Source organism: Ambystoma mexicanum, chromosome 4q (assembly GCF_040938575.1).
Source record: "Ambystoma mexicanum isolate Mex_15411 chromosome 4q, UKY_AmexF1_1, whole genome shotgun sequence".
NCBI lineage: Eukaryota > Metazoa > Chordata > Amphibia > Caudata > Ambystomatidae > Ambystoma > Ambystoma mexicanum.
The window spans coordinates 106713841-106731660 of record NC_090928.1 but is presented as its reverse complement, the minus strand read 5'-3'; the positions used below and the strand labels follow the sequence as shown (position 1 = coordinate 106731660).

Genomic DNA, 17820 nt, shown 5'->3' with positions numbered 1-17820 from the left:
ATAATTCACTACATTTATATAACTTCTAGCGTGTTAAATGTTTCCTTGAACTAAGCATATGCACCCCTCACTGCAGCCATTCTTCCTCCGTCTTAGACTAAGCCTGGCTGCTCAGCCATTGCTACCAAATCTTTGGGTAGTGCAGGCTAAAACCTAAGGGGTACAACTCTGTCACCTAAGCAACAAGTTACTTACCTATACCTATTGTTCTCCAGCATGGGTATGGCATGGATTCACATGCTCGTGAATATTGCCGGTCATAGGCTTGGAATTCTTGGTAAAAGAAAAACAGTTTCACTTTCAGTTACAAACTGTATTTCTCCTTTAAACCAATCACTGTCCTCTTGGTCATACTGCCCCCATTCAATGACAGTCCTCTCCCCAGCCCCCTCCTCTGGCAGCCATCTTCAGATTTGTTAAGAATGTAAGTGGCAGTATGACTAAGAAGACCCGCAGAGGGGTAGGAGGAAGGGTTTGCATGTGAATCCATGCCAGACCCATACTGGACAATATATACAGGTAAGTAACTTGTTCCTTCTCTAGCATGGGGTCTAGCATGGATTCACATGCTCATGAATAACGAATACATAGCAGTACAACATTTCACAACTACAGAGGTGGCAAGGCTCAACAGAAGCAAGTACACTTACCCCTGGAACAGACTCACCTCAAGCAAACAGGCGGCGTAGCATTGCTTGGCCGACTCTAGACTCCTCCCTGGAATCCCTCTCAACACAGTAGAATTTCATGAAGGTTTGAGTGGACCTTCACGTAGCAGCCCTGCAGATGTCTAGCAGGGGCACGCCAGACATGAACGCTGTTGTTGCAGTGATTTGGTGGATCAGGCTCTCGGACGGCCATGCGGCAGTCAGTTAGCCAACCAATGACAGTGCGTGATGCAACCAAAAAGCCACCTTGAAACAGAAGTCTTGGACAAGGCATTCCCATGGTTCACAGAACCAAAGTTTATGAACAGCTGTGAAGTCTTCCAAAGCTTGTTGTGCGTGTGATGTAGAACTTCAGGGCACGAGCAAAGTCCAGCAAGACCCTTTCTGCCGGCAACAAAGGTTTCGCAAAAAAAAAACAGGTAACACCAAAGGCTTGTTGAGGAAGAGTTCCGACAGGACAGTTGGCATAAAAGAGGGGTGCGTACGTAGCACCCTCAATTCGTGGAAAGTCAGGTAAGGCTGTTTGCAGGATAGGGCCTGGTTCTCACCTACCTGCCTGGCAGAGGTGATGGCCACTAGGAAAGCTGTCTTCCACGAGAGAAATTTGAGTGGAGCTTGATTCAGAGGCTCAAAAGGACGACTTCTTCCTTTGAGTTGGTGGGACCAATCAACTCGTAAGCCACCTGGATACCATTCTCTAAACTGGTTAGGATTAACCAGGGGGAAGGACACCAGCGTGTGTGCTTGAATTACAGCTACTGGAACTGAAGTGACTCCATTTGTCCATGTTTTCCAACGATCCCGTGCAGTGCAGGAGTCCCCCGACGTCCTCCCTCTTGTCCCCACGACTGAGGATCAGGAACAGTGAGATCTGCAGGAACTGCCTGGAACCAATGTCTTCAGCTGGATCTTTTGCTTCATACTAAGGTACTGCGACAACCTGATTGAGAGAATGCCTCTTTCGCAGTGAAAGTTTGTGAAACTTTTCCAACTCGCAGGCCTAATCGGCTTGTCACCCCACATCTGATTCCTTTTCGCACAAACTACTTCTGAGAACTTTCGCAAAGACTTTACTGTTTACTTCAAGAACTGCTCTTTCCTATCCAAGACACTAGTCCTTTGACTTTGGCCTAGGGCTATTGAACTGAATCGAGTCCTCTAGTGAACTTAAACTATGTGCACTACCTAAGAAAGTATTTGTGATCTATTCTGCTAACTTGTGCCTTTACTCCCATTGAAAGTAACTGAAATGCCATTATACTCCTATTTCAGGAGAGCCTAATTTGTTCAGAAACTCATTGGTTTGTTATTGAAGTGTGTTTGAGTATAATAAGTTGCCTCCTTCTAGTGAATGTTTTCTAAATGATTGTGTAAAAAAATAAATGTTTTACCAAGAAACCTTGAGTGCAAGTGTCTACTTGAACCACTGTGCTTGTAAGACCTCCGTGTAACCTCTTGTACTGCTCAGATTCCCTCTTGAGATAAACCTGGCTGCTCAGCTCGCTATCACAAAACTGTGAAGTACAGACTTATACCAAAGGTTGGTTTTGCTTACACCTGTAGTCCTAATTGTATGTGGTGGTCCCAGAGGGTACTGCATGCAATTCTGCCTAATACAAACCACTGCCACCAGCCATTCAAGTAAACTTGCAATTGTAACAGAAATGTTACAGGTAAAAATCAAGGGGATACAGTGTATCTCACCAGCATTCCACATAAGGTGGGGTGTGCTGGCTCACTGTAGAAAATGTAAAAGGAGATGAAAATCCCTCTTTACCCCTTGAGAACAGTAGTTCATCAAAGTACATTAAAGCAAAGTTAACAGGTAACCCCAAAGGGGCAACTCGGCCTAAGGCCAAAAGTTTTAGGAAACTATAACTCCAACCATATGCTATGGAGAGACATACAAATTCACCCATAAAGAATAAAAGACTAGGTGAGAAGTGAAAAAGATTCCCCTTGACCGAGAGACAAAGGAAATTAATCACACAGTCCAAGCAAAATGTTCTGGGCTTGACAGAGGTCAGCAAGACGTATCACAAATGAAAATCTTGGCCAACATAAGGTGAAACAAATTAACCATGGGCAACAATAGAAAGCCTAAGAGGCACCCCTGGGACTGGGCACATTTGGAGCGACGCAATATCATGTACATTAAGTAAGGTGTAAAGGGAGTTTAAGGGATTTTCATTTGACTAAACATGTGGGTTGGAATAAGGCCTAACTTGCCCTATGCTAAAGGTGGGATTTCCCTAGCTAAAGAAAGTGAAGGATAGTCCATGTAAGGAAGCACAAAGTAAATGTCTGGCCAAAACCTATACTTACCCTCACATCTAAATGTATACAATGTGTAGGGATGTCAGCATCAAAATAAGTAGTGTTCGAATAAGAGCTCAGAGCTTCTTCTAGCTCTTGGCTTGTAACCAGCTTCCCCTTGCCCAAGGTCAAGAGTTCACAAGGCACAGGGGTTCCCGTCTCCGTTATCTTTCACCACTTCACACATGCAGCTCAATCCCTTGACACTAAATCACATAAAGGTTCCTTTGTAATTCAGTCACAAGTTTCCTTCAGTGGCTTTTCCATATAGGGGTGCATTCGATCTAGGCGTAGATGTCGGACCACACGGTCCACCCATTTGAGGTCACGCAACCGATACACTATTTGACTCTTTTCCAACAACACATGGACACTGCCTCAGCTTGACAGTGGTGCTTAGCTAGCATCAAGTTTAGCAAAGGGTGAGGAACCTTTTTGGGTGGGTATTCCTTAATTTGGATCATGGGGGTGTAACCTGAGTGTCTGGTTCCTCAACTCCGTTGATTAGTAAGTGATTCCAGATGGTTACTTTAATATATTACCCATGTGCCCATATTCCGTTGAGAAAAAAAAAGACAAGTAGCTGTTTCCTCAATTTTTCAATGTAAATGGATTTAATTGTTCTTTTATTCAAATAAGAGTGCCCTCTGTGATTACACATGTTTCAACGGACCCACCGTCTTTCTCAAATCAGGGCTAATTGTAGTTCTCCACAATAATACTTTCTTACTTTCTCGAGAGGACGGATTAGCACGAGATTTGATTCAGGAAGGCTGGGATTTAACCCATGACTGGACACACATGACAGAAAGTATAATTTCTTTGCAGCTACATTGTGCTGCAGGAGTTGCTTCTTTTTGTGTGTGGATGTTGGGGTTTTGTATGTATTGGGGTTCATTTTTGGTCATGGTTCATTTTTTTGTTTATTGCCTGCTTCCAACTCACATTGTGTGCATACCTCATAGCCCATAGTTAGAAAGAGAAAGACAAGGGAAAGAAAGAAAAAGAAAGGAGAGAAAAAGGGAAAAAAAGAGGATAGAAAAAGAGAACGATTTCTCTAGTTGTTCTCTTCCTCGTCACAGTAACACACTGGTGTTTCTTGGGGAAGATTTTACAGGAAGAACAGGGAAAGGATTGACAATAGCCTGTAAAGGCTTGAGGGACAGAGGACTCATTATGATAGGGAAACAGGGGATACCATGTCTCACCCAAGGACGTCCTTCCCCCACTCCCCAAGCCTCCTCTACCCAGGTGATCCTCCCTCACATCTCCACCTCAAGGGTCAGGATCCAAGATTGATAGCCTTTTCCAGGCCACCTGAGAGGAGGACACATGGGTAAAAGAAGTGAGAAGGCCCTCAGGTTCCTCACAACAGGGACAAACGTTAATGTCTTGCAAAACTATCTGGGTAGGGTGACTGAACAGCAAGGCTTAAATTTAGGGGGGTAACAGTGGTGAAGAGCCCCGTTAATCACACACAGAGCACTCACAATACAAGTTAGGCCGAATGTATGAAAATGTAGTTATTTATTTAGTCCTTGGACACTGCTTATCAAAGAAAAACCGCAGGTAAGCTAAACACAAACATGCACCATTAATGTATACATCCACCTTGGTGTGCTCCGCCAAGAGCACTAACCCTTCGCTTTTAAATAGTTAAATATGTTTTTAATGTACTGTAAATGTAGTAAACCAAATGAATAAAGAAATAAGACAATGCAAGTAATCACAACTTTGAGAACGAACAGGTTGAAAAGAGAAAAGTGGGGAAACGCCACATACAACTTTAGAACTAAGGTTACAACCACAAGAAGACTGTCGATAGCAATACACAAAGGAGCCTACTGCAAATAAAGGCACAGGTACCAATACAAGTTTTCACAAGGCTACGAGTCTCTTTAAGAAGATTGAACAAGTGTGGCTTGAGCCAACAAGTAGTTTAAAGTATAAAGACAGGGTAGTATACCAGGCCAGAACTCCACTGTTCAGGGCTAGGCAAGGGAGAGCTAGGGATAGGACTTCATGACCATACAACACAGAGAAGAGGGGGGTACACAGGCATGCTTACCCCCATCCCCGTTAGGCAGAATCCTGTGCAGTGCCCTTAGGGACCACTAGGCACAATTAAGACCACAGGTGGCAATACAAGTTTTACCTTTGGTACAAGCCTGTACTACTATGTTAAAGTGGTAGCAGTAGCGGAGCAGCCAGGCTCATCTCAAGAGTATGAGCAGTAGCAGAGATTACACAAAGGGACCATAAACACTGACTCAAGCAAACACTGACTCAAAGTTTCAGGTAAAAAAAATATAAGTACATTTATTTTTAAACCATTTGTTATAAACACAACACCTCTATTAATTAAAAATCACACGTAAAATACACTACAACCAACCAATTCACTTTGGTACACTCTAACTCAAGGTAAGTACCCTATGTTTTAACAGACCGGTGTTGCGAAACAAAAGACGTTACCGGGAATACGTATGCGATCACTTTTTGACAGTAATGACAGTTCGATCTTACTAAAGAAACGCGTATCCGCGGCAAGAAGTGTTACTGGGGCAAAAACACACTTAGCACCCGAGTTAACCAGAGAGAGTTGAGGGCAAAAATCATAGGCAATACTTTTGTCAAGGCAGTCAGAATCAGAGAACACTCGTTGACCGAAATTCAAGAGTCAATAGGCCGGAGCCAGTTCAAGTGGAACCGGGTTCCTGTTGTCGAGGATCACACAGTCGGACAGTTCAAGATTCAACGTTGCCAGGAGTACTTAGATATTGTCAACAGGGGAAGCAAAAGTTATAAGAAGGAGGGAAAGACAAGGGCAAGCCTTGGAGGCGAAGAAAAGGGGTTCACCTAATTCTTCAAGCAGAACACAGTACCTTGTTCAATGAAGAAGCTGGTGCCACGGCAGTTATTCCTGGTAGTTTCCTGCAGACCCATGGTTCCTGGAGCTTCGGTGCAAAGGAGGACGTCTGGAGGGGTCTTCACCACACAGGGATGAGGCCGGCAGCAGCGACAGTGAATAAAAGGTGCACTCCTTAAAAACAAGAGAGGCTCTTCAGATGGCTATCCGGACCACTACAGCAGTGTGCAGTGATTTCGACCAAGAAGAGGATCCTCTGGCTGTGGAAGATGAGCTGGTTATCCCCACCAGGCTCAAGGGAAGAGGACTCCGGACTGGATCTTCTCTGGTCGTCGAAGGGTAGATAGCTCAGGACTGCAGCAGGGCTCCACCAGGACGGGGTAGTTGCAGCAGCCGTCTGCTTCTCCGCTTCTCTTCGGTTCCTTGTAGTTCCAGTGGCGACTGACTTCTAGCCCAAGAGACCTGCCTTTTATGCAAAAATCCCCCATTCACACAGCCTGGCTGTCAATCACGCAGCAGGGGGGTTGTCCAGCCCAGACAACCACCTCAGCCAATCATAGCAAAGTGCGACTTGGGTTTCCTAGGATACCCTGTGCAGGGGTGACTACACCCCTCCCTCACATTCAGCCCACCTAGACACCCAGGCACCTGGAGGAGGGCTTCTTGGCAGAAGCCTGCCAAAAGACAGTGAACAAAGAAGGAAAACCTGGTTTGGCACGCAAAGTAAAACACAAGAAGGACTTTAACAAAAAGAAATGGCGAATAAACCCGACCGAAGCCAAAAGAAAAAGTATTTGGTCAAGCTGTTTAAGTTTGAGGCTAATATAATAGCCTAAAACAATACATCGTTTATCTAGTATATTCGCGGTAGAAAAGTTAGGGTAGATTCCACTGCCACCAGCCAAGTCTAAATGTTAAAAGAGCGAAACAATGCTCTAGGAGGTACAGATAAAAAGGGCTAAGGATTAGCCCTTTCCAGTACTCCATGTAAGATGGGGTGTACTGGATCTGTGGTTAAATGACTAAGTAAAGTTAATGGCAACGTTACCCTTTTCTGAGGGACTGTAGTCTAAAAGACAACCCTGTGTCACTGCACCGAATGTGTTGTGCAACACACAAAGGAAGGGGGCTACTGATGTGGTGTACTCCAGAGTCCACAATCACAAAAACAGATACAATACACATGTCAAAACACAGGTCAGAGTGGGAAAAAAGAGGCACACTCTTACCAAGTGAAAAAAATAACACCAGAAATCCAGCAAAGCTGCTGGGGGACTCACTAGGTGAGGGAAATTAGCCATAAAATGAGAATTCTCACTAACAACCCCCAACCCCATATTTAAATTCACTCTGGGCCCCCAGTGACCGTTACATGATCCACAATGACATCTCCGAAACTCAGATTCGGGGGGGGTAAGTAAGCATCATTGAGCCTGTCACCCCCTCCTCACCCCGTCCTCCATAAAATAACATTGGGAACAAGTCCCTTTGTCTCCCATCTCCCTTCCACTTGCCTCTGTTCTTCAAACCTGGATCTGGTCTCCTGCCCCTTGACAGGGCTATTGCAGGGTTTTATGAGGCCCGAGGCAAGCCTATTAGTGAGGCCCCCTCGCTATTTTTTTCACTGGCCCAGCAGCTTCACAAAGGAGACTATGCCTTTCATTTTGTGTATGGAACAACCTGCATTCAAATGTTTGGACTATGAATACACACTTTTGTTAAGTGAAGCTGAGATTTCAGCCCAGTGTACAATTTTGACCCATGACTAAATTGTTTTATAGTTCTTGTCATACAGCAAACTCAATTATTTGTGAATGTTTGACATCCATAAACTAAAGTACCATGTTTTGTAGATCTGCCATAGAAAGTACACACATTACATGATCAACCAACATGGCAATGTGTTTAAAAATCCTTTTGGAAACATGTTATGCAAAAGGAGTGCAATTGTAGATTTATTCCTCCTTCATAAATGGAAGTGCACATGTGCCAAAGTCCTAAAAGCTGCTGTTGGATACGTTTTTCTAAAGTCTAATTATGGTAACTCTACCAGACTATCCCTTGGTTTCAGGGCCCCCAACTTCTAATAAAGGCCTGCACTACCTAAGGGTGGTAGAATTGCAGAGCAGCCAGGCTTACCGTATGAGGAATGTGAGTTGTAAATCAATACAAAGAGCTCAGAACATACATAGAGCCAAAGAAGCACTTAACACATTTCGTTATATCAAAAATAGTTATTTATTTTATATGAACACAAGGCTAGCAATAGAAATTCAGTATCAACTAATACTGTTAAACGCACACCAGGATAATAGGAAGAAATAAAACAGGTAAGAAACCAACATTAGTAAGTACGTGCCACTGTACCAATGCATATTAGCACTTGTAAGGCTTAAGCAGTCTTTCCCAAACTATAAAAGAGTTCTGCAATTGAGGTTTTGGAGGGAAACAAGCAATGCCAAAGTCAATAGGAATGGAAGGGTTTCCGTTTAACAAGCAATGACAAAGTCAATGGGTGTGCAGCAGTTCTGATGAAAATCATCTCTGCACAGGAAAGTAACCATTTAGTTGGATACAAAAAGGGCACAGGTGTCAGCAAAGCCTCCCTGTAGGTACTCAAGCTATCAGGCCTGGGTAACTGAATTTGGGCGAACCCCGCAAACAGCAGAAACAGCACTCCAACAACAAAGGAGCGATACAAATGGCTCATGATAAGTTTACCAAGAGCCCCACAGAACCTGGAGAGTGAGCGAGATGATGCAGCTGGACGCCTTTATGATGCACAGATGCTGACCCAGTCTCCTATTCCTTGGTTGTGGAACGGAAGGAGGGACTCTGAATGGGACATTGCAGCAGCAGCCGAGAGACTCGCCAACAAAGGATTCTTCTTACTCCCACGTCAGTTTGCAGTTTCAGCACCTTTTTTATCAGCACCAGCAGCGAATGATGACCGCCGGTTAGAATCCTCCCGTTTACTCGGCCCTGCACTCTGGTGAGATGACTGAGGAGAGGAGTCTTGCTTCTGGAGATCCACATGGATGCCACCGAAGTTCCAGCGAGATTCGATAATGGCAAGACGATTCACTTTAAGTTGGTCGAGGTACCCCGGCATTGGGATTCTGCAGTCCACGAAGGTCTCGGGACGTCGGGAGGGTGGGGGGGGTGAAAGGGGAGATGAGGGCTCAAAATGAAGATGGTTTGGAGGCTGGTTATATCCATCAGCCCAAAGGAGGAATTCATCCTTGGCAGAGCTTTCCCGACGATTCAAAAACTGGGTGCTTCTTCGGGTGCTGGAGGAGCTGCAGGCATCTCCAGTCATGGTCTTCTTCAGATCTTCAATTCCAGTGGTCGACTTAGCCTTCTGTCCCAAAGACCTCACCTTTTAAGCTGGAACCCATTCGTTCAGTCCTATGTCTCTGTCAATCACCTCGTTGTGGCTGTCCTTGCAGGACATCCAGCCTCCCAGTTCAAACTGGTCCCAGCCAGGGATACCATCAGACAAAGGCATACAAAGTTTCAGCTCCTCCCTCACTTCCTGCCTCAGCAGACACACAGGAGCCTTGGAGGGCATCACAAAGGAATCCCGTCAAAGGAAAACCTCAGAGTACCCACCCCAATCTGCAATGGTAGAAGAAGGGCCAAGAAGGAACACACAAATGAAAAATGTTGATAAAAGAAGGCTGGGGATATTTTGGGAAAATGGTCACGCAAGGGTGCTGTATTGCAGCTGTGTCAACAGCCTGCGAGTAACCTGCACACTAAGTTGTGTGCTCTGAGGCCTATGGCGCATAACAAGAAATAAAATAAGTGGTAGAAAAACGTATCCACTGCCACCAGTCATTTAAGCTTGTCTGTTACTGTAACTAACAAGTTACAGGAGCAGCGCGAAAGGAGTTTCTGTGGAGCACCTCAGCACCCCACATAAGATGGTGTGTGCCGATACTACAAAAGAAAAAAGTTAAGATAAAAATGTATCCTACTAACCTTGAGAACAGTAGTCCTCATGGACTCCCCGCAACACGGCACATAGGGTGCTGTGTGCTGCTCAATTACAGATGCCAGCAGTGAAATATATGGAGAAAGTATGACTTCATTAAAGTAAAAATGAACAGTAGCAGTAAAACAGGGTTCCCATGTCAGAGGAAAAAGAATGAGTGGGAAAAAGTTCCACACACTTAGGAGACAAGATTAAAAAAAATCCCAGATTCCAGAAAAAGTGCATGGGGTCTCACAGGTTGAGGGGGAATTGGAACAGAAACTGAATGAAAATTATCCCTAGCAGTTGCATTTTTTAGATGTAACCATACCACAAAAGAAACGAGTGATAATGACACTTGGTTATAGTCATTGATAATGCCTACTTGCAGCTTGCCATTAATGATATGAAGACCATTTGAAATGCTAGAAAAAGCTAAGAGTTTGTGCCATATAAGCTTACCAGAGGCCTTTACCATTTGGCTTATCATCCTGCATAGGACCCTTTTTCCTGAAATAGTATAGATGAAAGGACGGAGCAGGCAATGGGCCACATCATTCCACCAGAACGTGATTAGGCAAACCTTTTAGATGAAGATAGCCCACTACTATACAATAAAACCTTTTAGATGAAAATAGCCCACTACTATACAATCAATGAAGATCTGCTCATGGTCACTGTATTGTTTGGCGGACACTTGATTCTGCATGTTGGTTTATTTATCTCTAAATTCACTGCCTAACCACCTCTCCCAAATAATGCATTATGCTTTTCACAGTTGAAAGTAAATAGATGATGCTATTTTAGGTTACACTGGTGATGTTTTGTTTGTTTGCAGGTATGTTGTTTAGTAGCACAGCAAGTGCCATTATAAAAATGTATATACACAAATATCAAACTCGGCAAAGGAAAAGGTGGAGTTTCACTTATCAGGATTTGGTAGTGTGGAATGGCAAACAAACAGATCTCTACAACAAGTGCTCAACTCACCAAGCTATCTTCACCATAGTGAAACTGAAATGTATCAATATTAATTTAAACTTTCATTATTGCATTTTGTCAATCTGTTCTCCAAAGAAAGATGAAAACGCCACAAAGGTTGTGCTGTAGTGAATGGTGGGTGCACTACAGTAAACAGAGTGCATTAGAGGATCAGTTGATCTGAACTTAGTTATCAGCCTAATCAACACACTTTACATTATTATGACGCGTTTAAGTCTTAAAACACTGTGCAATAACGTCTCTGCCTCTGGTAGTAAGGTGGGGGCCCCTCCCAGGGTGTGACTTCCCAGTGTATGCAGACAAATAAACCAAACGTGTCCTGTTATTCACGCGCTTGGAGCAGCGGAGGCTCCAGGTAGCAAAGATGTGATTTCAGTGTGCAGAGCATAGCTCCACAGGGTGACCTGTAATTAATCTCCTTTTGTTGTCAGCCATCACTTCACCTTGGCCTTGCTTGACATTTACGAGTTGGTAATGTCACTAGAGTGTGGGTGCCATCCTGATGGCATGAAAGAGTAACCCCTGTAACCTGCTTGCTGCAAACAGCACGTACGTATTGAAGTACGTAGGACAGTGTTTTTCTTTTTTTAATATGACTGCCTAATGTTGAGCAGCAGGGAGGATTACTCCACCCCTGCAAGGCCCCGCTACCCAGTGGGGCGTGGGGCTCTGGCCCTCCCCCTTGTAACAGCCCTGCCCCTGGGTTAGTATTGGGTCTATAAGGAAGGAGCCAACTTACCAATCTTCTGGCAAATGGTTGTGCAACTTTTAATTCGTTTGAAACTAATCACTGCAAGCACATTTCATCCTTTTTAAAGAAACTAAATACTGCTGAAAAACATTGCGTTGGACCCTGTGACGTTTGGACACAAGGCCTCACTCATTTTGGCTGTGGACTTTTAACTTTAGGAGATTGTACTCATTTAATTGCATCTACATTACATACCTGCATTACTGGATTAACTCATTTGATGTCTATAAAGTGAACCTAATGGTGATTGTATATATTTATATTAGAATGTTGTGTGATCGTACTACCTGCTAGATGAATTTTTCAGTGTGTTCTAAAGGCCTAAAATAAATTGGAAAATTGTGTACAATACTGTGTGGAGTCATTGAACCAAACTCCACACACTCTTCAGAGACTACGCCTTGACTGCTCATTCACATACCTTGATTGGGTTTTGGCTAACTCTCGCAGCTCCCGGTTCATCTTAACTTGGGTGGCCTCCTGATATAAAAATACATCTGAACAGAGGTGAAGACTTCTGCAGAGCAGGTGACCTCAGGGGACATTCCGGGAGCGAAGAAGACCGATTACAATGGGAGGCAGCGACAGACGATTGACAATGGACGGACAAAGGAGCAGGTCCTGCACAGCCTCCATTGATGCAAGAAGGCTGAAAATCCAGGAACAGGCGTCTTGTAGTACAAGCTGAAAACCCTCCAATTTCCAAGGAAGCACAGGGAACAGTGACGGCTTCAGCAAAGTAGCCCTGGGGATAGCTTGTCAGTCCACAGGTTGGTCCAGGAACACCTCTGAAGGCATGGATCCTCGAGCAGGGGTTGACACTGGTTGTTTCACCTGTCCAGGTATCATATCAAGGTAAAGGGTCTTCTTGAGATCAAGCAGAGGAGCAGGGCTTCACTTGAGTTGATGCTGGCTAGCTGCAAAGGTCGTCCTCGGGTCGTCAGCGGCTGCACTTCTTTGTAAGGGTCTTGGCTCCAGCGATCTGTGGAATGGCTACAGGAGTCCTCTACTGTGCCAAGATTGTGATTGGAAGCTTGTCCAGGTTCACCAATGGTATGAATCTGCACCATTCAAACTGGCAGTGGCTATCCATCCAAAAATGGATGGCCACCAGCCACACAATCTGCCTAGCAACAGAGATTAAGCAAGCAAGATGTGGACTGGGACATATATATATATATATATATGTATATCCCTTAGCCCATGGAAACATCAGTTTTCCATGGGAAAGGGCATTCGATATATGGCAATTCCAGCCCTGAGAGGGCAGGCGGAAGGCCAGACAAGAATTTGTCCAAAGGACAGGCAAGCATCTTGTGGCACTGCCATCTGGGAGTACTATCCACTCTTACACTCTTAGTAGCTGTCTGCGGTAAATGCAAAGGTGCACAAGTAAACAGTTCAAAGCACGGTAGGAACATCTTTGCTACCACCATCCCATTCTGGACATAGTGCATGTTAGGGAGAATTCTCAGAAATGTGCCAATTCCCGTCTACCTTAGAGACCCCTGTTTTGCTGGACTTTATCTCTCATGTAATTTTAATGTGATTTCATTTGTGTTCTTTTTAACTTTGTCAGACTCCAAACTCCATAGGCATCGTCTTTACGTTGTGTCACAAGAGCAGTGAAGTGAATACTTACATTTTATAACTTTCTAAACCAAGCACACACTATCTTACCATAGGGTGCTAGAGGGGTTACTTAGTATCCCTTTTGTCTAGTTTCTCATGTAACATTTATGTTACCCTTCCTACAATTAATGGCTGGTGGCAGTGGTTTACTACCATTGTGTGTCATTACCGCGGGCTGGGTTCGCAGCCACGGTAAAGCACCCATGGGTGCCCATTGTGTAAAAATGGCCCTGGTCTTTTTTTGCCATTTCTTGTCAGGAAGCTCCTTCTTGAGATTTACTCTGCGCACCAAACTAAGTTTGGCCTCTCTGTTCGTTTTGTCTTTGGTGGGATTCAAGAGCGAAGCCCACCTCTGGCTCCAGAATGTCTGGCAGGGGCAGGAAGTGAGGGAGGGGCCTGAAACTCCCCATGCCTAATCCACTTGGTAACAGGAATGCACCCAAAGGGGATTGGCCGGCTGGCTGTCCGGCAAGGACAGCCACCATGTTGTGTGATTGACAGCTAGGCTTGAATGAAAGGGAGAAACCTGCATAAACGGCAGGGCTTTTTGGCTTGGAAGGCAGAGTCGACCAATGGACGAAGAAATCCGAAGAAGAACTTGGAAGAGACGCCTGCTGCAACTCCTGGACCGTTGGTTTGCCTGGTGAAGCCCTGCTGCTGTGCTGAAGCTCCAAATTCACCTCGACTAATGAAGCCCTGCAAGGACGACTTCTCCCTTTTGAGTTGGTGGGACCAAATCAACTCCAAAGTAAGCCACCTGGACATCCTTCTCAGAGCTGGTTGAATTTCCACTTGCTGCTGGAATCGAAGAGCCAGGGAGAGGAACACCAGATTGTGTGTGTTGCTTTTAAGTCGGACCCGAGCTCCAGGAAGATCCTCCGACTTCCCTGTTGCTGGACTGACCAAGCCTGAGCCACCTCAACAGAGTGCTGGATCCAAGATGTGAGGAAAGTCTGAAGTGGTATCGAGACCCGCAGTGTTGCCATTTGCTGTCAGACACGAGGAGCTGAAACACCGAAGGACCGCTGAACTGAAGTTTGCCCATTGCTGCCGCCGACTGTCCTATTGTAGAGCAGGGGGTCCCCAGACGTCCTCCCTCTTGTCCCCACGACTGAGGCTCAGGAACAGGATCTGCAGAGCTGCACAGGAACAGAAACCAGCTGGAACCATTTCCTCTAACCAGAGGTAATCTAAAGTCTAAGAGAACTTACATCTTGTTGTGTATCCTTACTTGCTCTCAGTTGAGACCTCCCAGCTTGTGGCCCTTCAAGTGTTTTATTTTTCAACAAACATTTCTAGAAACATTGTGCAAGACTTTTCACCTACCTACAAAGTAGATCTTCAGCTCCCCTTGACATTGTGCAATTAACATTGGCTGTCCTGGCTCCCTGAGAGACTCCTCTTTACCTCGGACTTTGTGCTTTGAAGGTGTTTAAAAGTACTTGGCTGTTTACGAGTTATTTGTTACCCTTTGTTTATTCCTCTTTTCTATCTTTTTCACCTAACTCAGTACTGCTCTAAATGTACCAGTGATAAATCAATGCCCACAGTGTCCTAGCTATTTAAGTCACCTGAGGGTGTAGAAGTGTCTACCTGCCATCTCCGATGGGCGTCATCTGATTTAGATAAACTAATAGTGTGTTTTGAAGTATATTTAAGTGTTACATGTTTTGCTCCCTTTCTGAAGGCGGCTTACATAACCGACTGTGAAATAAATGAATAATTGTTTTATCAAGTAACCTTGAGTGTAAGTGTTTATTTGGATAACCGTATTGTCAAACTCCGTCACAACATTACTGCTCACTTTGAACCCTCTTGAGATAAGCCTGGCGCTCGACCACACTACCAACCTGTGTACTTCAGACTTATACCAAAGGTTGGGTCTCTACTGCCAGGGGGTCAAGGTTATTGTAGTGCACCCAAAGGGTACTGCATACAATCGAACACGGAAAAGAAGAAAAAAAGGATACTAAGTACCCCCGGTACACTTTACTTTAAGGTGATGTGTGCATCTTATAAACCAGGAATTGCGTAAATCGGGGAGAGAAAACCCCACAGCACTGACAGTCATAGGAACTGATCAGTCTGCCAAAATAGAGTAGGTAAGCAACCAAAGTAAAGTAAACGCTTTACTCATCTTCAAAAGGTCAGCTCAGGTTCCAGACAAAAGCAAACCGTGATGGGGTCCCATAGAGGGAAAGCAGCAAGAAGCGGCTTCCCCAGCAAAAAAACAAAAAGCCACAAATGTATGGAGGTACGGGATCTACTTAAGGGAGCAAAAGGACACCCACACATGAAATTCTGACTTAATACTGACACTTCAGGGTGGTCCTTGTAAACCCTCAGCAGAGGACACTTAAAAATGCCAGATTACTCCAGCTCCAGAGCACTATAATGATAGCAGTTATTACTCAACTAAATGTTGGAAGGGTGAAGGGCTGCGTGGGATGTTTTGGCAGTCGAAACGGTTACTGTAGACTTGACACTTTAAGTGTTTAATGTGTTCAGCTATCTTTTTGCGGCTTAGCAATAATCCTTTATCATGGGGACAGGGTGCAAACGCAGGGGGCGCAACTACACTCAGAATTAGGTTGTCAAAGGTTTCCAGCGGAGCAGACTAGCAATGTGTAATCAGGGGCACGACGTAGTGGGGCAAAGGGCTTTCTTCTGACAGTCCCAGACAGGTTTCAAAACAGGCAGTGCAAATTCAAAACTTCCATAAAGATGGGAAAGCCACAATAACATTTACTAGTAAAGGCAACATGGAGATGTTTAAAGTCAATGTATAACTGGTAACAAAGCACATTGAAACACAGGAAATGCACAAACCTGAGCTTTTTTACAAGATGCCACTTTTTCTGCACAGGTTTTTTCAGCTAACCCTAAAGCTTCCATAGCTTGCCAGTTTTTCTCACGCAGATCCTGGGAAAAATAGATTGATACCACATATGGATTGCGTCCCTCAACTACATACACTGCAGGAATTAAAAACAAGGAGTGCACAATGGACCTGCAAAGCGTTTTAAAACAGTACACACTGAATGGGTTACTTACCTTTAGCAATTGTTTTACAGCTTAATCTTAACGATTCACACGCCTCGTTTCTTCTGCTTCCACTTTGTGGCTACATTGCAAGCAGCCATTTGAAAAAACAAATGAGGCGTCATCAGTAGAAATTGGGTAACTGAGTCCACAGTGCTCTTGGACTAAATGGTGTGACCAAATCATTGGTTAAAGGGTTGTGTTTTAAATCAGAGAGATTCCCCAGAGTTCCTCTGGGGAGGACATGGGAAGACCAATCTGTGGTTTCATGCGCAGGGGGTCTCACAGTTGCTAGGCGTGCAATCATGGCTACACCCTCAGGCAGGGAGACGGGTGGTAGTGAGGAGCAGTGAGCGCACACACCAAAGAATGTCTACACAGTGTGCATATTCATAAAGGTGAGCATAGAAAAATATCCATGTGATTTCAAAAGGTTAATACACATTTTATATAATTTGGCAAAGTTCAGATAGTTAGAAAGTGTGGTCCATGGAAACAAAACCGGTAGCTCCCAATTACAAAACAAAAAAGCAGGTTACATGTTACCAAGTTCTAGGGGGAGCTACAGAAGAGGCAACCTTCGGGCTGGTGATGAGCCTCAAGTCTGCATGCAAGAGGATGCAGAGGAAGTGGCAGTATTGCAGCCATGTGCCCGTTTGCAGTGAATGTTGCAGTTCAAAGGCCGTGGAGAAAGGACTGTATGCTTAACTGCACTGTACAAAAGAACAGGACCACGTATGGTCCAGGAGTCACAAAACCCCCTACATTTTGCAAAGACTACTGAAAGGCATTGGTGAAGTCGAGGACCTGTGCGCGCAGGGGCGAGTTCAGACATTGTGACTGAGTCAAGCATGGGGGGTGGGTAGGGATCTGCTAAGAGTGCAAGGTTGGGGAGAAACTGTTCCTAAAAGGGTGGGCACCCCCACAAATTGGTGGCCTACAGTAACAACGAGCTACCATGGAGCTGGAACTTTGAATCAAATAAGTGGATGCTCCAGTCAGGACTTGGAGCTTAGAGACAGGCCGATGAAGGCTCCCATGGACAAAGGACAGCAGAAGGGTCTGGCCAGAATAGTCCAGTGATGGAGCAGAGCTAATGGACATCAATGATGTACTGTCACCAGCAGTTCAGTATGCCACCCCGCCCCCTCACTTATGCGTCAGTGATGTGTATGGTCAAGGAGCTTCAGGAGAGAACACATACTGCAGGACGATGACGATCAATCTACACCCATTGGATCAACGCAAGAGAACCTGAAGGATGTGTGACAAATCCAAGGAGAGCCACCCCATTTGGTACAAGTGAGGTGAGCTGGCTATGCTTAGCATTCCATCCGGGACAGTATGCAGGATCACTCTAGAGGAGGCTCCCCTTTAGGGGACAGTAAAACCCCAGTGAGGGACTTTAATAAACATCCCTTTTCGCCTAGACACTAACAACTTTGTGAGGTATTTAGGAATAAAGGGGTATGCTAATAGCCAAAAGGGCTTCTGTTCCCAACCAATGCAGATCTCCTCATGGAAAACTGAAGGATGGACAAACCAGCCTCCTGGAACACGTCAA

The 17820-nt window shown here is 44.9% G+C and overlaps 1 protein-coding gene across 10 annotated transcripts in view; it reads right to left on the bottom strand.

The window, feature by feature from the left end:
- Positions 1-17820, bottom strand: part of RRBP1 (ribosome binding protein 1) — a 441849-nt gene that overhangs the window by 134253 nt on the left and 289776 nt on the right. For 6 of the 10 annotated variants that reach the window (XM_069607556.1, XM_069607549.1, XM_069607553.1 and 3 more), the window contains one exon: positions 16044-16136. The exons of the other annotated variants lie outside the window; for them this stretch is intronic. In XM_069607556.1, the coding sequence (XP_069463657.1) occupies positions 16044-16136 (93 nt within the window). The remainder of the gene's footprint in view (positions 1-16043; positions 16137-17820) is intronic. 10 annotated transcript variants of the gene reach the window in all.